Here is a 26,209-nt window from a genome sequence, read left to right as displayed (position 1 = left end):
CCGATTATTCAGTAATGAGTAAATTTCATCACGTATGTATGCACATGCGACGTAGCCACATGCCCGTTACTAATCAGCGATAAACCACAATCCGTCTTACGAAAGATTCGGTATACCTAACAACGAACGATTATTGCCTGATTCGATCGGTTCAAATCAATGTTATCACAATTATGTAAGACTCGAGCTGAGAATAACGTCCGGTCGATCAGAGACCGAATACAATTTAATCGCAGCGTATGTATCGAGACAAAGGAGTACGATTGAAGAACGATTTAATTTTCTTTTTCATCAAGATCGCACGTTTGTTTATGCGGCTAAATTGAGACAATCAACGATTTAGCTGATCATTGTCGAATGTATAATATACTTTCTGGCACTAAAGTTACAGCAAAAGTACAAGCATTGCATAAAATTGATTTATTGCATTGCTGTATATTGAAAAGAGATTAGAAAAAAAGAAGATCGCTACAGAGATTCGTGAGGAGTGATTTGCAGCAGCAGAAGCAGAAGCAATGGCAGCAAAGTTCAATTACAACTCAGAGGTGAAAGGTTTCATGATAAACGCAAACAGATTACCCTCTTACAAATGATGCGAATCCAAAAGGGGACGTTAATTGCAAGGGGAACCGAGGGAGACGAGGTTACATACCATATACGTATATAATACATGATATACGTGTGCATAGAAATACTCTCTTAGATACCGGGTCCGACGTCTACGCGTACATACATATTATACGTATATACCAACGCTGAAATGCAAATGGCGGAGTTTATGCCAGTCTTCCATAATTACAGAAACAGCGGTGAACATTACGTTTCGCAAGGTACAGAATGCGCGCATGGCAGGCAGGCAGGCAAGCACGCAGACATTCGTACGACCGAGGAATAATCACGGCATTATTCCGGCGTGAAACTATTTCGCTATGCAGATAATACGTACAAGGTAGGTAGGTAGGCAGATACATACGTTGTAACCCTCCCATCTCGCATGTAGTTTACCTACCCAGCGGCGTTCTGGCTCCCGGCTCGATCGCAACACGGCTCCGTCCCTGATATCATTCTGCATGAAATTTTCGTTGCCGTATGCACGCACGCACGCACGCATGCATCTATGTATTCGTGTGCGTACGCGTGTGTACGTAGAACGTACGCTGCGGGAGCGAAGCATTCACCCTCCGGAGGTTCTGCATTAGTGTAAAGTTTCTGTCCGGTCTTCAGCGGTAATACGGTGTAGAGATGTAGAGATGTAGAGACGCAGAGATGTAAGAGAGGTTGGTTCTTGCTGTTTTATGGTGCGCCGCACGAGGCCGCCTTTTACTGCCCGCTATTCGAGGCTGAAACGAACGCGGTGGAAATAACGCACGCACGCAAGCACGCACGTCTATTTATTACACCAGAGTTCTACGTGTAAGTATCGAAGTGCGTTACACGTGCGTACGTCGTCCGTGGTAAGGCCAAGAGTGCTCGAGAAGATGAAGCACGGGTGAGGATACCTATTCTCCGTCTCTCTCCGTCTCTCTTTGTCCCTCTATCTCTTTCGCTCACTTCTCACAATCGGCCAGTAGGTATTTATAATAATAGGTAGTCAGGCGCGCGCTCGCACACACGCTAATAGGGCAATGAGAAGTGCTATTTTACATGTCGACATATCCTATTCGCCTTTGCCGAGGAGCTGGTTTAATAACACGTATGACCACGTCGCTCTTAATTACGCCAATTATGTGTAGCTATCCGTTCGTATATACAATAACATTATATAGACTCGGAGATGCCTGCGTGCCTTGGATGGGAAATCTGCGATAAGCTCAAAGATTTTTTTCAAATTTCTAGAAAAACCTAATGTAACTATAATAAACCCGTCATTCGATGTTAATGAATCGTTATTAACACATCAATGACATGTTTAAACAATGACAAATTAATACGTTAAATATTAGATCCTGTTTTGCAGGCATTTTATTGCGACATAACGTGACTACTTATCTTATTACGAAGTGAAAAAAATGGACGACGAATCAAAATCTGAAGTGAAAAGCTTTTGTTCTACAAGGAGTTTGTTTTTGTTCTGTAAATATAAACACGTTTCCCGAGTTTTCCTCATGCTTACTCAGGTTTTCGCGAGCCTTGCGGCACCCCTATAATTATTCCAGGGTCGGCCGGTTATGAGAAGGCAACGGCGAAGAAAATACATTGTTTTTTCGCTCGGCAACGGCGAAGAAGGAAACGTTGATGGAGAGTAGCGGCGAAAGTAGCTGAGAGAGAACAACAGGTCGGTTCACAGCGGTGCAAACGCGTGACAAGTAACAAGGTGGATAATTAACGCTCCGTTCGTATAAACAACGACTCTCGACTACGGGAGTTGTAAGATAACATTGATATGTGAATAGTGGTCATTACACGATTAACACCGCGACTCAAGTTTCCCGTGAGAAAAGAGAGGTAGAGAAAAAAATAAAATAAAACGAAACCAGAAAACGGGGAAGGTCGAGACGTAAGGGTAAAATAAGAGATAAGATCGATTTAAAGAACAGGGTGAGACGAAAACGTTCCGAGTGTTCGCATATACGGCTAGTATGGGTTACATAAGAAGAACTGGGGTAGTCGCGACGCAAAGTTACGAGTAAGCTGAAGCGATAAATCTTCCTCCCTCGAACTTCCCTCTCCTGTAGAATAAAAGGTAGAAGAACTGTCTCGCGTGCATATAAAGGGAGAAAAATTGACGACGCGTTATCATCGAGGACGAGAGACGCGAAAACGCAGGTTTAAACGGATAAAAACGTCTCGAGGAATCGAGAACAATTCGATTTCACGAGAGCAGAAGAATTGGGTTTAAAATTTTTTTTTCAACCAATTTGAAGATTCGCTCCCCTGCAAGGTTTTGCGAGCGGTGAGTAACCGGGCGATTTTACATGCGAGAGGGATAATGAGAACGAGAGAGAGAGAAAGAGAGAAGAATCGGCACGGCAGCAGAAACGGAGGACGATAAAAAGGAAGAAAGGCGAAATTAAGATTCCTTTGAAAGAGGAGCTGCAGGTTCGCCTTTCCGAAGGGAGAGACTAACTCGGAGCGAGTCGGACGAGCCGAGTCTTCAGCCTCGACGGAGAACCGGAGAGATATGAAGAAAGAGGGAGCAGGAGAAGCGAAAGAATGCTCATCCGAGTAGAAGCGGTTCGGCCTGCGGGTCAATGGCGAGAAACGAGCGATGGGTACGAACGAGCATCGCGCCCTCGATACTCTTCCTAATTAGTGAATCACTCGATTAGGGCAGCGGGAGCGGCTGTAGAAAATTTAATTAGAAAAACCTTCTACCGGTACAAACACACACGCGCCCATACGTGCATACATACATACACACGCATCAGATTCCCCCTTTAGAAAATTAAATAGGGATCCGGGCAAGTTCATTCCTGCAATTGGAACGAAGTACGTATATCAGGGGCTGCGAGATAATAAGGGGGTGAAAATCTACTCAGACTTTTTACCATTTCCTTCACTGATCAAGTCATACAAGTTGCAATCCGTACAGTACAGCTGGGACCGAATTACAAACTACTAGAAAGTTTTTACTCGAAACTTGCACTCGCAAATGAATTGTTGAAAAGAACAATTTTCAGATAAAATCTCACCTTCTACCGTGCACCTTTCTACTTTTCTTAACAAAGAAGTCATTTGTTCGTTCCCTCGGCACGATGTGCAAATTCCACAAAGAATTCCGAATAGTCCCCCGGGATGAAACGCAACATCTCGTTTCAAAACCAGTCGGAGAAGAAATTTTTATTTATTTTAATTTTTTTTCTTATTTTTTCTTCACCACCCAGGATCAATTATTTGAGATAGCGACGGTAATTGGTCGATCTATTAGTCGTTCAGCACCCCGGGGCTCGGATCTCCGGTTCGGTCGTATAAGATAGCCGGCGGCGAAGAAGCGACGAAGAGAGAACCATACGGAGTACCGAGAAAGGGTGATAAGGACGGAACGGAGTTTATCCCTGTTTCTCTCGCTCCCTCGTCTCCGGCGTTCAAAGCCCGAAGGATAGACGACAGCTTTACGACGCAAGGATACCAACGTACTACACGAACCCGCCCCGCCAACCCTCCACCTACGGCATGAAACACTACACAAGCCGAGATGTGAGCGTGACGCGGAGTAAGCGGGGGTAGAACGAGACGGAAATATAACGAAAGCCTGCAGGGGAGGAGAGAAGAGAAGTTACGATCGGCGGTGGGAGGGGGGCGAACCCCTCGCGGCGTTGTTCGGCCCCTTGGATGAGGATGAGCAGGAAGAGGGAGCGAGAAGAAGAGGATGATACCCTCAACGTGTATAGGTACGGGCATCGGTATCGTCGGCGCACCCTCTTCATCTCCTCCGAGGTAGTAGGATCGCCGCGGCGGGTGCGACGGAGTCGGAAAACCTCCTCCCGGCCGCCATGTTTCCTCTCTCATGAATATATTCATGGAGGTTATACCGGGTGTGTACACGTACACGTGGACGTAAATGTGCCAGCAACCGGCACCAACGCGTATCGCGGAATGCCTACGGCTGGCTCCTCGTCTCTTACGACGACGACGACGACGACTCTTCTCGCTCTGCAGGGGCGCTTGGTTATGCTTGTAGGTGGATATTGCAGGGCACCACGCCCGCGTTGACAACTCGCGGTTTCTGCGTGACTAGATGTGGGTGAAACCCGTGCGGTGTGTACCTTCGTTAAAAACACGCACACGCACTTGGACGGACCTCGAATCCTTCTCCTGCGGAGCTTTTCGTATAATTACTTAAAACCCGGGTGCGACTTAATACGACGTTTCATCCTGTGCGCTCACCTTCCGAAACAACGGCAAACAGCAGCTTTGTTGATATCAAAGTTTCCCACCAGGAAATTGCCTCCATACGGGGTAACAATTCGTTTGCCGTTGTGTAATCGAACCTTTTTTTTTTTCATTTCAAACTGGATCTATTGTACGTATATAGGGCATTCCATGATATCTCGATCAAGATTCTACGTCGATGCCTGTGATAATTTTTTTGTTTTTTTTTCATTTCTCATATTCATCTTTTGAAGCTATAAAATCTCCATCTTCTAATAGGTGTCAAAAATTTTGTCATATTTTACAAGATTTTTCTGAATTTTTTCAGATTTTTAGAAAGTAGAGTTCTTTTCCAATCGTACTTCAAATACGCTGGGTCGACAAATTTTGAAGAAAATTGCGACTGCATTTTTCGTCATGTACTTTCGTACAAAAAATTATAAAGCCAATCTGAGACATCGACGTAGAATCTAGATCGAGATGTCACGGAATGCCCCATATACATGTACAATTGATTCGCGAGCAGCAATGCAAGATAAAATCATTGCGAAGAAAATTTGGAAGTTCCAAATAATTTCCCGATCACACTTAACGAAATAACAAAGATTTCAGCCATAACTTGCGGACATGAAAAAATTGATTGTATAATTCGGTTCGCGTGTATAAACTAGATTTAACATTTGTATACTTGTATAAATAGGAGACGAATATTATTTCTATACATCGTGTAGAATCGGCAAAAATTCGAATAATCCTAACCACCGACAATTTATTTCCAACAAAAAATTCACCGTCTGTCTCTCGATTGGAAGTCCCGTTTTTGATTTCCCTGTGTGTCGTCGTGTAAGCCGGAGAATAGATTTGTTCGGTAATAATATTGCCGCAAGCACGCGAGGAGAGACGTTGGTGTGTTCACGTGACTCTCGACGTTAGTTCTGAGAGACAAAAGAGCGCAAATTTCCATTTGTCATTGCGGAACGCGAAGAGCCGCGGAGGACAATTTGTCAATAAAAGTAACTCGACAGCCGACACAATTTGCGGTTAAATACTTTTGGCAGCCTAGTGAGAAATGCCAACGCCAGGTGATGACAACATTTCGCAAGTCAATTTGAAACCCGGACTCGGCTATTCAGACTCCCCGGCAAGAGATGTCGCGGTTGCGAAGTTTCGCGCACGCGATGTCGTAGATCGTTGTTGGTGTACGCGCAAGTCTCTCGCAAGCGAAGAGAGTCGAGGGTAAATAACAACGTCGGTGAATAAAGCCTTAGAGAAGTCGTCACGGGGAATTCGAGAGCTGGAATAGCGTGGGGGAGAAAATTGCAAACGTCATTTCATCGCTGCTTTTCAGTGCACACCGAGGTGCAGCCACGTACGTCTTCTTTTTGATATTTACGATAAAGCTGAAACGTGAATTACCGGGAGCGCCGATGCCAAATCGAATCTATATAATATATTTTGTACGCCCAAGTGTTGTGTACGCATAGGCGCGCGTAAATGCACGTTGCAAGCTCGAGGATCGCGCGAAAATAACTCACGTTGCATATACGCCGCAGATATAGAATGTGAATTTATCGCTTCGTTTGATATACAGAAACAACATGTTTATCATGTAAATTCGGAGATATGTACAGCAACGTTGCAAAACGGTATGATGCGCAGGGGCGGGATTTACGAGGTTCAAATTAGTAACATTATCGAAACGAAAGATTGGGGAAAAAATCACTGTTTTCTTAATTTTACATTGATTTTTCAGAAACTAAAATTCCGAATTATGAGTGTATTCTGTTTTACGACGATGTATTACGGTTTACTGAATTTCAGAAAATTCCGAAATGGCTAAACAACGGTTTTTCCTCAGCACGAATCGTTACGATAACGTTACTAACGTCAATATGATCGGGATTTACGATTTACGAGACGTTAAGAAGAAGGTTTGGGCAGTGTCGGTTCGCTCCCCACGATCGCGTGAGAAGCCGACTTTGGAAATAGCCGCAATTGAAAATTCACGTTTCGTGAGAGTTCGAACTGGCTGGATCTTTTCTGTTAACGTAGAATCCGAAAGGGCATTCGATGTTAGAGGGAATGATCCAGAATTGCAGAGCCGACCGGATGATCGCTGGCTGTAGCTGCCGGGGTTCTTTGTTCGCCGTCTCGAAGGAGGCCAATTACAAGAAAAACTCGTCTTTGTTACCGGGAGCGCAATACAGCAATCAACTTAAATGGAAGCAATAAAATGCAGGTGCTAGCGACGCGCATTCCCTCCGACCGAACCCATCGCATTGCATTGGCGTCGAATTTGGGCTTGCGTAAGTCCAAAATTGCATCAAAATCGTGCCCGTCGAATGTAATTGCTCGTCGACGATCCGACCGATACAGGGAAAAGCTCTAACCCACTACAACAAATTACTTTGGTACCCGCTTCAAGGCCTGTAATTGGCGCTCAAACCTCCTCCTCTCCCACAAGTTCGTAGAGTGTAAATCGCGAAGTTTTTTCATCATATGTCAATGCCGATTTGACCGTGAAGAATTTTGTTCCAGTTATAAAAAAAATTTTAATATAACATCTGAAAACTACTCTTCCAATAGACTTTCGAATTCAAATCTGCGTATCTGTGCAATTCTATTTAAGCCGTTATCCCAATGGAATCCCAGCGACTAATAAAATCCAATCTATTCATTTATTATTCGTAACTTTTAAGATAGCGCCAAATCGTTCCGAGATTACCAAAGTGCAAAGACCACTGATCGATACGCTTACATAATAGAAAGTGAAGTTATTGACCCGGTTTTAATTTCTTATCAGGTATAAGATATATTTTTTTTTTTCCGATAAGATGCAGAGTCAGGCCTCGACTGATTACACGAAAAATTCAAGTCCTCTTATATATTTCCCCCTAAGAAAAATTTCTTTTACATTCATGAATCAAGATTTCGACCAAAGTATTTATCTGCAGTGATCACGAAGCAGATACTAAGTTAGCAACGAGTCCTCGTAAGATCCTAATAAACCTACTGATAAATAAATCTCGATTACCATGATCATTACCTCGTCCGAGGCACAATGGTGCCCGAAATAGGTTGGTTTGTGTCAGATTTAAATCACGCCAGCAAAGATAGTCTAATAACAGCTCTCACCGTTGCGACGGAGTTTTAAAATAACCCCCGTCATCATTATCGATCAATGCTCGCAAGTCTTGAGGATGAAAAAAAAAAAGAAAAAGAAAAAAATATAAGAAATCGATGAATAAATACCGCATCGACAAAACGATTCCAAGCTCGAGCTTATCAATCCGGCATATCACGTTAGACGTATAAGTTTATCTAGCTGTGTATTGATTATTCGCGATATTGCGCGACTACGAGGGTGAAGGGAGGTTTACCGAAAAACTCGTCCACGTGGGTAAGTGTTTCCGGTCTCAGTTTCAAGCGATGCTTCACCGACCTAACCCCACCAGTGACGTATGTCATGTATGCACGCAGAGAGAAAAACCTGGTAAGTTGAGCGATTAGTTGAATGTTTACAAAGCGGGGCTGTTGAAAAGCACCAGAGACACCGACACCCAGCTTGTACGCCATCGAATATTCGAGGGTTATTTATATAAGGCGATACGTGCCCCCCGAGCACGTGTGGTAGGTACGTGTTTCGATAGTGAAACCCCGGGTCACGGAACATTGCACGCCTAGATGTAGGCACTGTTCCGAGTCCACTAGCGATGTCATACCTGCTGTAGCGTCCGTAACGCCGTCGTCATTACCATCGCATTATCGTTTGTCGTCGGTTGGACGTTAACGCGCTCGACACGAGTATCGCCGAGTGTGTATGTGTACCTATGCCGGACTCTGATGCATGCAGGTTGCCTCCCCCCCACCCCCCCCTTTCCAATTAGCATACTTGGATGATAGTTACTTCGTCGCATGGCGCAGGTTTGCGGGCCTCGGGATCTCATCCCATCCTATCCCATCCTATCCCATTCTCCTTTCTCATCTTCTCTCCTCCACGCGGCTTACTTACGGTCAATTAAGCGCACACTCGCTATGCTCGCAACATCCCTAGTCCCACTCATTCGCTGCACCTCTCGCTCTCTCCCTCTCCCTCTCCCTCCCTCTCTCTCTCTCTCTCTCTCTCTCTGGTTCTTTGATCGTGGCGACGCGCAAGCAAGCTAGAGTAGTGGAGGAACGCCAAGTGCCTTTGTGCAAGGCTAGCCAAGCCTTTGCGGGTCGGGGGCTCATTTCGCTCAGAATTCAGACTCTGCATTCTCGAGTGGACTGCTGGAGAGTTTAGAAGATGATCAAGGGGACATTTACACTTCAAGATAGATGGTGGGGGGGTAGAAAAGACGGGATCCTTATCGTTTCAAACTCAAGATTTGATAGACGTCGGAGCTCTGTAGACATTGCGATGAATAGTTAAAATAAACGTCCCTGAATTTAGATCAAAGTTTCTCGACGATGTCTCTTCAATGTCTCAACTTCGGGTTTAAGCAGTTCGTCAAAACAAGTCATACAAAAGCATAGTCTTTCTAAAATTGAATTCTTGAACAGAAAAAATATTTCGAGAGAACAAAAGTCGGACCAAGTCGTAATAAATCTCGTCATCGATCGAGCCAATTTCATTTTTCATTCACTTTTACAGCGCATAGAAACAACTACATAATACAATAACAAAGTTCAAAGAAATCTGTTTCGCGATGTATAATAATGAACGAGTAATATACTAGATACATTATACAAACTGTATGATAACGTCGATACATGTGATAACCATGCGCATTGTTCAACGAATCATTTCGAATTATATCACGATACCGTTATAATGTACTGCCGAGAAAGAAAAATTCAGATACACAATCGACAATCCGGCGAATTCATAATTTGACGTCGAGTATGGAATTCAACCCCACCGTTCTTCCCTCGTACAAAGATAACATACAGGCAGACGTAGGTATCGGATACATCTGTAAAACCATTCCGCGATGCGTACGCAAATTTACGTACAAAATAATGTCGTACGCGTCAATCCCCGGCAAAGAATATCGCAAAGAGAAAAGACACCATCGCATTGCATCTCAGGTTTAATGAGACAGTTGCGAGTTTACCGGAGTATATTATGCCCCAAGAGCGTATATAGCGCCGTATATTACACCGCTATACACGTGCGGGTCCGCAACCCCTGCCGGCACAAAGCAAGTCATTATAACCCTATTATCCCCCGACATCGCCGTGCCCTCACCCTCGTGGCAACCTTCTGCAGAACGAACCCTGAGCGCGCATTTCCAAGTCGCTACCTTTGTCACCCTTGTATTATACCTGCGTGATGGGGGAAGGCAGAGAAGGGGCAGGGAAGTGGGGAGAGGGGGGGGGGGGGGGGGCGACCTCCGAGCTACACGCACGTCATGAACATTGAACCCTTGGGTGGAGGGAATATTTATTGCGGCTCGAAATCGAATCGTTATACCGTTGTATAAAATGTCCTGAATAGTCGTTGATATTAAATTTGGAACGTTTCTCTTGATCCTACACGAAATACAATAGGTCATGTCAAAATATGTAAATTTACTCTTCGATTCTTTCAGTTTTGTTGTAAAAAAAAGGAGCCTCACTCGCGATCAGCGTCTGATCGAAATAGACATAATTCAAATGTGCCGCAGTCTGTTTTAGAAATGAATTACATAGATACGCGGTACGAAAAAACAGCCCCGCCATTCGGTGCGAGGGAATTATTCGAGCATAACCTGCAGCTCCCTTTCTCAAATAATCCTGACAGAAGGCCAAGAGGGTAGTTACGAGCTTCCCCGAAGGGTTAATTCAGCGTGAAAAATTAATTTCGTACCATTCTAGTTGGAGAGATGGGGGGGAGAGGAGAGGAGAGGAGAGGAGAGGAGAGGAGAGGAGAGGAGAGGAGAGGGACGGGACGGTACGGGTCGTTCCGTCGAGTGAGTTTTAGGTGGGTAAAACCGACGTCGGTGTAAGTAAAACGTATATACGCGAAAAAAACGCTACGAAAGGCGTGAATTTTTGTGTGTACGGACGATTCTGTTCCAGTGAGAATTAGAGTAGGTATTATATTTGTAATTTGGTTAAGCAGGGCTTGAAATTAATCCAAATTTAGCTGAAATTCGTTGGTATTTTTCCATGTACCGTGACCAGGTGCCGAGTGCTTGCGGTAATTATCCTCAAACAACCAAATATATACCCTCGTGACTATTATACCAGCAACACTACGTACACATATAATCGTACACATCCTCTACGTTAAACACAAGTACTACAGTTTTTATCGTTTATACGTAGTATAAGTACACGACAGTCGCAGCAGAAGCCGTGCGGCCTTTTCGAGAATAGTGAAACAACTTTTTATTACACGTGTCCAATACCTACACCGTACCGCTTAATTCTACACGTGTGCATGTCATGTACGTACGTAGTTTGCGAACGCGAGCGTATCTCGCTCGCAATCAACCTACGTTTATATACACACGTACGAGAAAGAGAAAGAGAGAATGTACGTGTGTAGGGGAGTTATTACGAGTTGAAGCAGACCGCCCACAGAGTGCGGTGAGATACAATACAAACATACCGCAAAAAGTATCGAGTGGATGATGTAGAATTATGCGGAAAAAAAGAGTAGAGAGGCAGGAAGAAGCTGCGGTGGCGAATAGGAGAGAGAGAGAGAGAGAAAGAGAGCGAGAACGACGGATGAATGGGAACGGATAGCTTTATTACCTTATTATCTGACAATGAGGAGAAACGAGGTAAAAATAAAGCGGTAGATAGAGAGACCTATATATAAATCTAGGAGAGATGGGATTCGCCGCAGGCGTTTCGGGTTCAACCAGTCGAACAACTTTATAGCCTCGATACATAACGCCGGTTGATCAGCGGCGTCTGAGGAAGAAAAGGTTCTCCTCTCCGGCGCGTATAGGTAAATTACGATGCCAGCCAGTTTATCGAGGAGCCACCGATTGATTTATTTTCATACACCGTGGAATATTAATTTATATTTCGTCCAGTAATAATATTGATTCACACAGAGGAGGCCAGCGGCCATCTGTCAGCCCGTCGCATCGCATGGGATCGTATCGTATCGGATCGGATCGGATCGGATCGGATCGGCATGGGATCGAATCGAGGCGGCGAGCTCTGTCTCTGTATAACTAATATACGCGCGGGTATCTCTCAATGTATATTATGCTGTTAGCGCGCGGCTTAGTTTCGTAGGCTGTCGGTGAGATAATATTTGTTCAGTCATCCAAATAAACACGCTGACATCCGTCGGTAAACGGTGCCTTTCTTCTCTCTCCGTCTCCCTCCCTCCCGCCGTTTCTCTTTCTATCCCGCATCGACATGCCCCGACAAATTCTCATAATACTCGTGTTGTTAGCAACCGACTACCTCCCTTTTCTCACAGACCCTCGGTCAAAATCTAACTGAAACAAGCCCCCAGCCCCCACCTGCCGAGAAGTGAAAAAAATTCACAGATTTACGTGTACACGCGTGAAGGAGAAGAGTAAGGTGGTGGTGGTGGAGAAGGAGGAGGAGGAGAAGCGGTTAATTACCGATAGTTAGTCACAGTCACCCCTGTAGCGTGTCGAAAGAGAAGAAGATCGAGAGAGAAAGGCCGCCGATTGACGCGGCAAAGAGACAAACGATCGTCGCGCCGCCGACGCGGGAGGAGCGAGGAGGAAGCGAGAGTGAAGTCTCGGGATACCGGATGGACAAATTGTGGAGATGTCTCGAGTTAATTGAAGCTAATTAACTTGTTTTTCTCTCATTGGAAGCCGGAGGATGAAGCAAGGCGCGGGGAATCGCGGCGTGTTTAATCAAGCTGCAAAAGCGTCCTCCTCCACCACCTCCTCGGCGAAATTCCTCCCCCTCCGAACCATGTCGCAGGAAGCGTCTGCAGTAAATTCCAAAGATCTGCAGCAGCGTATTCGAAAGGACCGCGGCATGCGGGGGGTGGGGGACAACCCCCGGCCAACACAAACGATACCTTGCTACAGGTTACAAGAGAAGAAAGAATTACTGCGCGGGAAAACAGCAGCGTACGACAAACGGCGAGTCGCCAAGTTCTGCTGTAAAGCGGTAGAGGAAACGATTGTTTGAGCAACGGACCCCCACCTCCATCCCCCCCCCCCGGCCCCCGGGTAGCCATGGAAACGGCGACCCAGCCGCCGGGAGCAGCGGCAGAAGGTGGCAAAATCAGCAACGCCCGTCGCGTCACGACTCGCCGTCGTCGTCGCGAACGCGAAACGGAAGAGAGAGATGCTTTCGTACGGAAAATGGAATTACTTGTTACGTTTAAGCCGCTTACCCATTGCTCCCCGGTCATGGGATTAGTTCGCGGGTGAAATAACCGCGACCAGATATAACAAGTTCAGGTGCGAACAAACTGGGGGAGGGGGGTCGTAAAAAAAATGAAAATCCTTGCGAGGATCGACCCCCTAACTTTTCATGGCTCGGGAAAAGACGTTAGATGAATACGTTTACGGCATAGGTACACTTATTTCCCAAAAACGCACTAAATGACACCTCGTTCATACGCATGTAACATGACTTACCGTGAGAGTTTACAAATCCCGCTGGATAATCGATGGACGCGCGTTTTAAAAGTTTCACGGGGGGTGGGGAAGGGGGGGGGGGGGGGGGGACGACAGACATTTTCTGTTTTGTGAGCTTGAAAGTAGAGGGGAAAAAAAAACTACTTGCCCGTAAGGGAGAAGAAACGAATGGATGAGTTAGCGAGTGAGTGTGTAAGCTACCGAGCAAGTTTGCTAAACGTATACATCATATTTACGTACTTGCATATGTTATACACCAAGTCTTTCGCTTTTGGAGTGTGACGATGTGTGTACATGAGATTGCGTATATTTTACTAGAAACTGTTTCGAGATGCGGAGGCGAGTTGCTGTTTACACAAACGTCTCGACTGCAAAAATAATCTCTATTTGCAAACCGTATTTTTACAAGACGTAGTATAATAGATACAGGTATTGGGACCTTCGACTCTACATATTATACACACAGCAACGTCGACTCGAAGAGATTCGGTTGAAGTTTGATTGTCTGAAATTTAGTAATCCATGATCAGAGCAGAACGTTCTCATATCATGAAGGCTAAACTCTTTCAAAATCGTTTTGCAATTGTAAATCAATGGTTTTTGTACCGATGCTTTGTTGCATTAACGTTGCGAACTGAAATCTTGTAAAAAATTTCAAAAGCAGTAGAGTCCTTCTTTATCAATCTACTTGGGTCTCTGTCAAATAAAGAAAAAAAAAATTACCAACGACATACGTCGTCCTATTTCAACAGTTGACTCACTACAATGTCTCAAAGCTTATGTACATACGTACATAATCGTGCGAAGTCACAACTTGTTAGTGTACGATTTATCTCATTATCAGTGACAAATGACGAGATAAAAATAAAATATCTCGAACATTTCCATCGTCCGAATTAATATATCAATAGATATACCAAAGTGAAATTGTTATGCCGAATTAAAATTCCTGTATTAAAAGTACCAACGATATTGAACGTGTAAGAATAACTTTTTTTTAAATCATTATTTACTGTTGTCATTGTTTTTGTAAAAAAATATCCCTCCGTTTAAAACTATCCATTTACGTATATAAGACTCTATAAAGCTACAATAATTTTGGTGTGATTTTTAGTTTGCTTTCTAGAAAAAAAATGTTCATTTCGTTCTGTCGCCGCGTTTTCAATTTGTTATTTTTTTCTTTTTTCCCCAACGTTGAACAGTAATAGTCGATATTTTTGCAGGTATGTAGCCGTATACTGTAACATTGTAAAAAGTAGGCATGACGCGAATGACTGCGATGACCGATCGAGTCACTCGTCCGCATCGATGGTTACAGGGGCGGGGGGGGGGGGGTTATTCGTTCACGGTTGTAACATCTTCACCATCGACGGGCAATGTCATAGTTATTACTATTATGATTATCATCTTGATCATTATTTTTGTTGTCGTTGTTATTATTAATATGATACCGGGATATAACGACCGTCGCCGCTTACAATATTATAATGACGCGATGATTATCGTGGTCGAGACGTCAAGTGACGTCGTTACAAGCACGCGCGTCGACGGAGCAGCGCCTCAAACGAGATGCGTAAATTAATTAGGCGGGTTACAATGGATTCACGTATAGGTATAATATAATCCCATCGATCATCGCGGATACCCGGCCGGTCTTACATAGCATCGATGTCCGATGGGTGCACCATCGGCGTTGCATAAAACGAATGAGAAAAAGTCTACATACGATATAAAGGAGCAAATAAAAAGGGAATTTGTGTAGCGGTAAGAGGCGAACAGATGTATCTGTTAAATGTTTGACAGCCGGTTTCCAGCTCGCCGGTTCCCCCCGCCTCTCGGTGTCGCCATGCTTGGCAGCCCGAACTTTCGAGAGTCGTGCATGAAAAAAGCACAACTTTCGTCTCCGTTAAGTGATATCCGCGCGTTACGGAAAAGCCAACACATCCCACAAAAGCGGACCTCCCCTCTCTCAACTTTAGTGAATAACATGTGCAAGTTTATTGTTATTCAAACAGCTTAGAGAGGCGGGAGGGCGTTGAATTTAGAGACGAGAGACGCGGGCCTTCTTCAAATCTTACACGTCGACGACGAGGAGCAGGATCGGAAAGTCCCCCAGGGTGTGAATCCTCATCAGATAGACGTTGTGCATTTATACGTATGCGAGTCGACCTTTGTATCGCGCTGTTATTCATCCGAACGTTTGTAAGGCCTTTTCACGGACTTTGATAACACTTTCTAAAACTAGTCCCGCGTATAACATTTCCGATTCAACTGTGCGACGTCATTCGTCGTACAACGAAATTACATGCTAATTATACTCGTCAACACGCATTCGTAATTAGCGAGGTGTTAAACTACCTCTGTACACCGTGCGTCTCTTTAATCCCTACGCGATGATCCTCGATTAAGAAGACCGCGGTATCGGTTCACTTTGATGTACAGTACGCAATGCGAATTCGGTCACGTTGCACGTTGAAATGAAATTTCATGCAATTTTCACACTAACGTAACGAGGAAAAGTATCGTAATCTTTACACATCCCGATAATTGCGACGATCAACGATCGTTGTTAAATTATTAATAACAATGAATAGAATATTACTCGATTACTCGATTCAATTACCGAGCTCAAATTTCTAAGCAGTTGCTCGTTGGTCGGATTTCAATTACTCGAGATCAGCCATTACACAGTTCAGACCGGAAGAGAAGAAAAAAAACACGATAAATGGAAAAAAATTACAATCACTTTTTTAACCATCGTTTTATCGGTACCAAGTACCGCGAAATCGCTTTGATGCTGTCGAAATTTGCTTGTCAACAGGTAGCTACTAGTATCGATAAAATTACGTCTAAGAACCTCGCTAAGAACTGTGAAAGTTCCGCTCGTGAGTGAGCAAATGGAATGACTAAACGGTACATTAGAGAAGGACATGATCGTGGCGCTGACCGCGCATTTAATGACAATATCGTGGGGAAAGAAAAAGAATGTCAAGTTAGAGAGAAGAACTAAATCGAGTCGCTGAATCAAAAATTCAATGCAAGCTGTCTTCGTGACTCGAAAAGAGCAAAAAAAAAAAATCCATACAAATTAATTATTCAACGTTCGACGACGTTCAATTCGACTGAATATTCCTCGTAACTTTGCTCGCCAGCCGGTTTAATGCTTTTCCCGCAGGAAATCAGGAAAACTCGTTGAATTGAGTTGAATTCTTTGGTCTGAGGTACCGATGTATACGTTGTACATTGTTCGAAGAAACGTGCGGGAAAATTGAGTGGCGAAGCTAAGAAATGGTGAAAATTCCGAGGCGCGTAAAAAGTTTCAACTCGCGGTAATGGTGATGAGAGAAATGAGATGAAGAATAATGAGAAGCAGGAGTCAGTGAATTGGAAGTTGGAAAAAAACGTAAAAAAGAAGGACTCGTACAATTGCCTTTAATAATTGCTGGGACGCGGATCGTTGGACCGTTTCGTCGTTACGTGTATAAAATATTGCGAGATGGGCTAAAAGAAATGATATTCTATTTTTTCATCTCCTTCCTCTCTTACAGCGCGACTCATACATTTTTCATACAAAAGAACACGGAGAAACGAAGGAGAATTCCTCGTTATAACAATCTACTTGTATACATATAATGTACGTGTAACAAGAAAAAAGAATACAAGTCAAGAGACGGGATGTTTGAGCGGGAGAGGAAACGACTGTTGAAAAAAGACCGACTAAAATAAAACATTGTTTTAATTACCACAGACGTTTAATTACAATAATTGGCAGATGGCGGCATCCCCCCGTCCCTCGTCGTAAGTCTTCTTCCCTTTAAACTTCACCCATTATCCCAGTCTTTTCTTTCCATCTTTCTACCTTTCCTGCAGTTTTATCATACCGCGCTTACACAGCCATGTATATCTAGATATAATTCTTTTCCTCGCTCCCCCTCCAGCGCCATTGAAACAACCCACTTTACATTTCATCCCTCGCGAAAATCCTTCGGCTAATCTCTATTCAGTGTTCGGATCATCGCCAAGATTATTTGCGTTAGGTTATATACCTACGTATATATTGTACACAATATTATACAAAGAATAAATGAAAAGAAAAAAAAAAAAAAAAACCGAAGAAAACGGTGTATACAATAAACACCGAAAACAAACAACCGACCGTGAGTTAAGACTGGACGCTAAATCTGAAGCGTTGCAAATTCCGCCCTATAATTTTCACGATAATTGTATACAATATTACAATGAGCGACGTTTTTTTCTCTCGAAATAATCTTGAAACACAGGGTTACGAGTCAAAATTGTATATGTAAGAATATCAAATTGCGTGGTAGCCGCGTGTGTATACATAAACGTAGTTATTACATAACGGCGTAAAGTATGATTACATAGTACGGAACAGATATATAGGTATATATAATATCGGTGATTCGTATCAGAGATCGGAAGAAGGTGGTTCGAATGAAAAGCGTAAGATATGAATGGTAAAAATCCCGCAATAACAAAAAAAAATAAATAAATAAAATGCGAGTAAGTAAAAAGTAAATAACAAAGGGATCGAAAAAAGTAAAACAGTAATACGTAATATCTACCCTGTAGCATTAATCTTGAAGAGGCACCGCGTAACGCTCTAATTCCAGTATAAATACGCGTGTTGAAAAACAGTTATCCAGTTAACGTGACAGATACCCGAAAACGGGAGAAAAGGAGAATGAAGAGAAAAAGGAAAGGAAGATAAATCCGGGATAAAGTCGAGAAAGGAGGCGGAGGTAGAAAAGCGAGGACGGAAAGTTCCTCCCGTCCAAGAACAACGCCGGGCCATCATCATCCCCTTGGAAAGTGTGTGTTCGCGAGATTCACTCCCCCCCTTCCCTCCCCCTCACCCTTCCCCTTTCCACTACCTTCTTATTCTTATTCTTATTTCTACCGCTTATAGATATACATATACATATATATGTATGTACTACGTATATATACGCGGCTCGGGCAGGAAAGTATAAACCCCGGGACGAAGGGATCCCGGTAGGGTGCAGAGCAGGAAGTCGAGGATAGGCGGTGGTCCTCTCCTCCTCTTCCACCTCTTCCTTGTCCTCCTCCTCCCACGTCGTCCAAACGACCCGCGGATAAGGGAGAGAATGAGGGAAGAGAAAGAGGGCAAGAGGGTGAGAGAAGAGCAGCGAGGGTCGGCTCGTTCGTGTGCCTCCGAGGGCGGAGACCACAGAGTATTGATTTCATCCCCCGCGCTTCTCTCCGAGTCCCCGTTTCAACCCCCCTCAACGAACGGCTCGACTTCCACCAACGACCATACCGCCACCCATTCCGGGGGTTGCTTTACCCGAGCCGAGGGGGAAAAATCGTTATACGGGGTAAGGAAAGGGGCGGGGGGTGTTTCAGAGAATTTAATAAAACAAAAATTTTCACCAACCGTGTGATAAAATTTTTAAAACGAATAATGAACAGATTCGAAATTTTCGATAATTCATACTTTTAGGCGTATGCCGCATAATGCGGTTCTGTTGACTTTTCCCCTCCGTAAAAAAGATATACTCGTAATTGTTACAACGTATTCAAAATTCGTTTAACAACTTGACGCTTCGTCACGTGAAAATTACAGTGTATGCGTCGATTAGAAATCATATCATCCATAGTTATGCGTGATTGCTGATTATAGATGAGTTGGTTAGTGTTCAAAGTTGAAGTGTTCTGTGCGTAAAGAATTTCGAAAGATTGTAAAAGTCGAGTATCGTAACATGCATCTTCGTTGCATAAAACGGAGAAAAGTAATTAAAAGAAAAAGTCAGTTTCAACGATATGTACGTAATAACACATTTGAATTGTCAGAAATAGAAAAATGACGATACTTTTCATATATTTTGAGTTACGTGTTACGTGTAGTGCACGAATAAAGAAAACAATTACATTTAAAAAATAAAAACGAAAAGAAGAGGGAACCACGAAACTGGGATGAAAATTGGCACAATAGCGCGCGTGTAACTCGGTTATAAATAACACGCGACTTTTCCGCTCCGAGGTCGATGTACATTCTGAACTTTTATACTCGAGGGTCGGCATGGAGCAATTTTCCATAAATTCGGATCACTCTCGGTGCGGTAAATGTACAATATACCTAACAACACGGACCCAGGGCGAAAAGTTGGAAGAGAATCGCGAAGCACGAAGAGTCGCGAATCGCGTATCATTGTCGCAATAAAATCTGGTGCTCGTTCACGATTAGGTATCGTCGTCGAGTCGAAGTTGCGGCGCTGCCGCCGTTGTGCGGCTGATTGCGAGAGCTCGACGTACGGAGTTTAGCTCCAGATACGGAGAGTTCAAAGGTTTTCAAACGACGCTACTGCAAACACAGAATTGCACCGACGTAGAACTGTTATCCGATGCATCGATGAATCAACAAAACTTTGTACGTACACGCCTGAATGCAATTTTTTTTCGGATAGTAACGTGTGTTCCGATTGACATGTTAGAACGAATTACGGTGAAAATTATTATTGTTGTTGTTGTTGTTATTTGGAAAAGATTCAACGTCGACGCGATACGTACTCTACACGGTAATATTCTCGACCATCCGAAGCGGGCGTATATCCGTAATTCTAAAAAGCTTCGCGAATACAGTTCGCTTGCTGCTCAAGATGTTGTCTCGTTAATTACGCCGGGACGAAGGTGAAACGTAATCTTACAATTGCGGCAGTTATACCGCCTTTACAATTCCCGTCGTCTGTTTCAACCGAGTCGCACTGGATACCGCCAGATTACAGGAGTTTTACAGTTTTAACGCGCGGGTCACGGAAAGATCATTAACTAATAAACGACCGGCGTAACGCGTTAATGAGTGAGACTTTTTTAATATTTCGAAATCCTGCCTCCGCCACCGGCACTTTTCAAAGTTAGATAAAAATTTCAGATATTATACACCGACAAAAATATACGTATCGACGATATATCCTCAAGCGGTAACGACAAGTTGGAATTTTTATTGCGCATGGATCTAGGTTTGTGTGTGTGTGTGTGTGTGTGCGTGTAAAGATGCGGCAGCTTTACGGTTTACACTTTGCACCAGGCCGTTGTGCATCTTTATCCATCTTCTTATTTTTTCCTTTTCGCATGACCCATCAACCGAGGATATCAACGTTTCGATACAAAGGAGTAAGTTGAAACTCCGAGAATTCCAAAGTTTGAAAAACAGTTAAACATACCCCGAGATTCACGGTGCGAATAATTTATATGGAAACCGATAAACATGTTTGTGTCAACAGATCATATAGTTTGGCGAAAATAGCGACATTCTTTTACACTGTGCAGTTAACGCTGTTTTTTACTTTATAAAAACTCTTAAGATTGCGATGTCATTAAGCAATATACACACCGTATACTGTATATACGTATAAAACGAAAAGAACGGAATAAAATCAGACGCGTACGTATTATTTGGCGGCATTTTTTTCTCTGGTAATGTATTGACTGTATAATTTAGCGTACAAACTAATCGTCGAATGAAAATTAAATACCCTCCGCTACTGAAGAAGCCAAGTGCTTCAAAACGTTGATGATAACAAGATTCTTCTGGGAGCCGCTGATCACTCGGCAGACAAGTCAATTATGTAAAATATTCTTTTTATGCATATATTATCAGTAAGAAACACTGATTGAATATTTGATGAAGTGTCAATTAGTATTCTCTTTGATACGACAAACGTTTCAAGAATAATCAATAATATCCACCAAACAGTGATTAAAAAAAATGTGAGACAGAGAAAATATAAAAAAAAAAGCTGGCGAAATTTCAGGGTATTTATCACATGAGATATGTATACTGAGAAAAGAATATTTATAACGTATTATAAAAATACTCAGACGGACGAGTGTGCGATGTGTGATCAAACGAAATATTCGGTCAAACAAAAAGCTTTAATAACATTTTGGTAATCATACGGAGAGGAATTTGATTATTACTGTATTACTTTTTTAATCATTTTTTTTTTTTTACTCTTTAGCCGCTTGTCATACGTTCAGAATGTGACGATGGAATTTTTCCCCAACCCCGTTCATACATGACCAAATGTTTAACCCGTAATTTTTCGCCAAAGTTTGAAAATTTCATGCCGATGCGACAGTACGATAATAATTCAATCACGAAAGCAAGTGTGAATTTACATAAGTTGAATGTCTAGAAAAATGGTTTATAGCGTAACGAATCGCATCGGATGTTTTGCGAGAGAAAGAAAGAGTCTCAGAGGCAGTTTATAAAAATAGAATTTCGCAACGTGTGGGTCTAACGATCGGTCAACTGATTTACAGACTCCGGTATACCCAACTTTTTATCGGATAGAAATAAAAATCCGCAAAAAAGAAGACGAACCCCGCGGGTTGGGAGAAAACAAAAAGGGAATGAAGAAAAACCAGTAAGAAGTGCAAAAATTGGCCTCTCTCACGGTTTCTCCCTTTATCTTCTCCCTCTCCCTCGCCCTTTCACTTCTTCTCTCTCTCTCTCTCTCTCTCTCTCTCTCTCTCTCGTTCGGTCTCTTCCTATTTTTAATGCGGACCCTCCGCACCGCCAACGCTTCTCTCCCCTAGGATACATAGGGAATGTCGCGGCACGCCGACTCAATCCATTTCTCGTCCCTGCACGAATAACTCTCTCTCTCTCAGGTCGAAGATCTTTTGTCCGGCTGTTCAAATTACAATACATGTGTGTAAAGTGTACACATCCGCCTATGTAAAGAGAACGCGAGTAAAGGACTCGAATCTCGTCCGGCAATGCAATTATCGATCGAAGCTGTAGCTGAATAAATCCAGACAAGATTGACTTCGAGTCGTTGACATAATCGCGTGAAAAAATTTCCCGTCAAGTGGTATAACCATGCCTTACCTACATGCCATGTACACAGGTGTACGATAAAATTTGCCAGAGACCTGTTGTACCGGGCGCGCATTCACCGTTTTTTCCCGATCTATTACACGCGGAATCGTGTATACAAAGCAACTGGACATAGATATACTGTAGGTTATATTATTATATACGTACGCTGGTACTTGAGCGGAGTAAATTTTATATGTAAATATAGAATAGATATGTGAAGACGATTTTTTTCCTTCGTCTGTAACCAAAGCCTCGCACGTCTCAAGGATCTGATACCCGAATAACAACCAGAGCGGTTATCGAAGTTTATCTAAATATTATCATAAGTTGGGAATACTTGAAAATTCAATTTACCTATAAATAAAGATAATTTTATCCTTTTCGTTTCTCGTACGTAAGCATATTTGTGGAGAATCTGAAACTTATATCCCCCTTGAGTGATCTTGAAATTTCGTTGAATCACCGTTTCAACGATTGCCAAGAATTCTGTTATAACGGCTCGTTACGTAGATATACATATACATATATAAGTGAAGAAAAAAACTGTTCGCTCAATAAAGTTCTCAAGAAATGGCATCACGCCGTGAAATCTGGTCATTCGAGTAGATGAAAAACAAAACTAAACGATAAGTTCTTTGATGCTCAGTTCGCATCCTTCCGAAATTTTCTGTTCAACCCAGAGGATAGGTGTATATATATATATATAATTATATATATTTAAGGATGAAGTGGTCAGAGTCCGTCTGAAACGAAGGTTGAGAAAAAAGAAAGAAGAAACCGTTTAAAAATTCTCCAGGAATGTCATCGGGGCGCCATTGGTAGTGAACAGGAATGAAACAACATACCTCTAATGTATTTGATCAAAAATTGAATAACACAAGCTAAAATATCAACAATTCGACAAGATATAGTTTTTCACATATCTAATTTAATTTAAATTTTAGTCATTTTCATCAGATTCTAATGTTCCTGTGCTCATTTCTCTCGTCGACGAGTTTAATTAATACTTTCCAGCGTTCCAATGATAAAACCTTTTCTCAAATTGTCGATACGGTAGCGTTCGTTATTCGAATTTGCACGGATTCATTTCCGTTACATACATACATACCCGCAGGGACGATGTAGTATCATTTCTGTTCGCTATTATTGGTTGCAAATAACATTGTTTGCTTTTTATTTACTTTCTTTTCTTCCGAACGTTTTCTCCTATTTTCCCAACTTTTGATCAGGACAATCGGACCGATTGACGATTTAAGCTAATACGGGCAAAAGATATCGAAATAACCTTATATACAGGATACAAGAGCAATGTTGTAAATTGACAAGAAAAGTAAGAGTAGTCAAAGATACTACAAGCAGAAGAAGAAGAAGAAGAAGAAGAAGAAAAAACGAAAGTTCAAAGAAAAACAACAACAACAACAACCCGAAAGCTTGAACGAAGGGATAAAAAGGTAAATGTGAATCCCGGATCATGATATAGCGGGGATTTATTGTTTGTATAATGTTACCTTTGGTTCCGGAGTGGAATTGGAGGTCTTGAATTTCTTCGCCGGGGGTGGACTCGTCGCCGTGTCGGAAGAGTCCTCGGGGGGCACGGCGACCGCGGTTCCCGGGACCGCGGCGACTTTGGTCTGTTCGGGTTTAGCCGCGGATCCGGCGGCCGTGGCGCTGGCCGGACTCGGGGGAGGGCAGGGGGCGGCGGCGCTGATGGCCGGGGGGCTGGGACCCTGGGAATTAACGGGGAATCCGGTCCTCGAGTTGCCAGTTTGCGAGGACTGCGGGGGCTGCTGGGGCGCCGCGGCGGCGGGCGTCGGGCCCTGAGAACTCGCCGACGCCTGACTCTGGTTACCGGATCGCGCGTTTCCGTTCATCTCGGGCTTCGACTGCTGATTCGCGCCCCCGTGGGACGACGAAGAAGAAGAAGAAGACGAAGAAGAAGACGAGGAAGAGGATCCCTGGGGTTTCTCGTGTTTGTCGCGAGCCTTGTCGCGTCTGTGTCCGCTCGATCCCCGCTTCGACGCCGTCGACGTGTTCGAAGGCGTAGCGACGGATGCGGAAAGGTGGGACGACTTGGACTTGTTCGAACCCGTGGATCCCGACGATGAGTTCGACGCCGAGGACGAAGATGAGGAATCGTTCGCCGAACTCGCCCCGCTTCCGCTCCCCCCGTTTCCGTTATTGTTACCCGCGTTACCGCCCTGGGAATTCTGACCGGTCAGTTGCGCGACGCCGTCCTGAGCGGACGCGTTGCCGTTCAATTCGTTGGACTTGACGATCTCGTGCTTAGCTTCGCTCGTCTTCGTCCCTGGTTTCGTGCGTTTTATTTTCATCTTGAGGCCCTTGTCCACCGTGGCCGAGTGTTCAACAGCCATTTTGGTCGTATTGCCGACGGCGGTATGACCCGCAGCATTCGGCCCGCAGGGCTTACCGGGACTCGCCACTACCGACGATATACCGGTGCTCACCGTGTTCAATGCAGACGACGAACCGTTCACGCCGTTCCCGTTGCTGCACGATATCTGCTGGAGTACGCCACCCGCGGCGGATCCTCCACCTCCTCCTCCTCCTCCTCCGTTTACGCCGCTGCCGCTGCCGCAAGAGTTTCCGGCCGCTCCCGAGTTGCAGGAGCTCGAATTGCTGCCGCAGGAATTGGAAGACGACGATGCGGAAGATGACGAGTTCACCGAGTTCACCGAGTTCACCGAGTTTACGTTCAAAACGTTGTTGCAAGAGTTCGCGCCGCCCGGACCGTTGGCGATGTTCTGATTGCTAGCAGGATTGTTCGTCGTGGCCGAGGCAGGCGTCGAGGCCATGCCTGTCCCCAGGCTCAGTTTCTCGTCCCTCGTTTTCTCGATGTCAGCATCCAGGTCGATTATCAGATCCCCGATACCGATGTCCCACTCGTTGTCGTCGTACTCGAAGTTGTTGCTGTTTGCGGCGGCCGCGTCTCCCGCCGCTGCTGCCGTGTTCGCCGGCCGAGCCTCGACTCCGACTCCGACCTCCCGATGATCCTCCTCCTCCTCCTCCTCCTCCTCGCCGGCGTCGTCGTCGTCCTCGTCGTCTTCGTCCTCGTGCTCGTCCCCTTGCTCGAGAATCGCGGCCACTGTGCCCCGCGCCGGTTGATGCCTGCGTTCGACGCCTCCGCCACCGCCTCTTTCACGGCCGGCCTGCAGGTCCCTGCTGCTCCTACGGAGGGTCGCCGATCTATCGTCCGTGGAAGATCCGGCCGTCGGTCCTGTCGAGCCTTTGCGAATCGGGTTAGGGAGGCGACCGCCTATTGGCGTGGTCGCCATGCCCTTGAAACCGCTGCCCCTGTACCCGCCAGCCTGGTGGTCACCGAACACGCAACCTCGCTCCTGCGGAACTTTGTCTCGTTCAGAGTCGCGGTGTAGACCCTGCAGCAACCTCCGCCCGCCCTACACGCGGCGTCCATCGGACACATCACTCCTCTGATTTAATCCTCGACTCTCTATCGCTTCGCCGGCTTCCGCTTCCGTTGGAGTTTACGATTCGGTTTCGGCGCCCGCGACTCGAGCCTCGTCGCCGCGCAACGCTGCCGCCTCCTCCTCTCTCCTCCCTTCTTCCCCTGTCTTCTCAGCCTTTCTCTCACTCTCTCTCTCTCCCTTCTTCTTCCTTTCCCCGTTTCCTACTTCTCTCTTTTCTCCCTTCCCGGCGCTACCTTCGTACCGGTGTGTTGTTGTATTATTATGTCATTGTATTCCTTTTTGTTTTTTCCGCCATTCGTTCGTTTCTTCGTTTATTTTCACGTTCGTTATACGATCTTTTATCTTCTGGGAAACAAATGCTACCTGATACTTCGTTTCACTCTCTAATTTCTCTTTCGGATTTTTTATTTTTACTTTTTTGCGAGTGCTTGTTTTCTTATATACATTCTCTCAAAAAAGAGACCAGCTCCCGGCCTCGTGTCTTGTATCTGCTCCATGCGACACCAGCTGCCGTATCTGAAACA

At 44.4% G+C, this 26,209-nt stretch overlaps 1 protein-coding gene across 7 annotated transcripts in view; it reads right to left on the bottom strand.

The window, feature by feature from the left end:
* LOC124223782 (zinc finger protein 608) overlaps positions 1–26,209 on the bottom strand; it is a 93,969-nt gene that overhangs the window by 23,552 nt on the left and 44,208 nt on the right. For all 7 annotated transcript variants that reach the window (XM_046636083.2, XM_069133026.1, XM_069133021.1 and 4 more), the window contains exon 2: positions 23,748–26,201. In XM_046636083.2, the coding sequence (XP_046492039.1) occupies positions 23,748–25,532 (1,785 nt within the window). In that variant the 5' untranslated portion in view covers positions 25,533–26,201. The remainder of the gene's footprint in view (positions 1–23,747; positions 26,202–26,209) is intronic.

This window comes from Neodiprion pinetum, chromosome 1 (assembly GCF_021155775.2).
Source record: "Neodiprion pinetum isolate iyNeoPine1 chromosome 1, iyNeoPine1.2, whole genome shotgun sequence".
In the NCBI taxonomy this organism is placed as follows: Eukaryota; Metazoa; Arthropoda; class Insecta; order Hymenoptera; family Diprionidae; genus Neodiprion; species Neodiprion pinetum.
The sequence above is the reverse complement of the archived record's forward strand: the minus strand, read 5'-3'. Positions and strand labels throughout refer to the sequence as shown.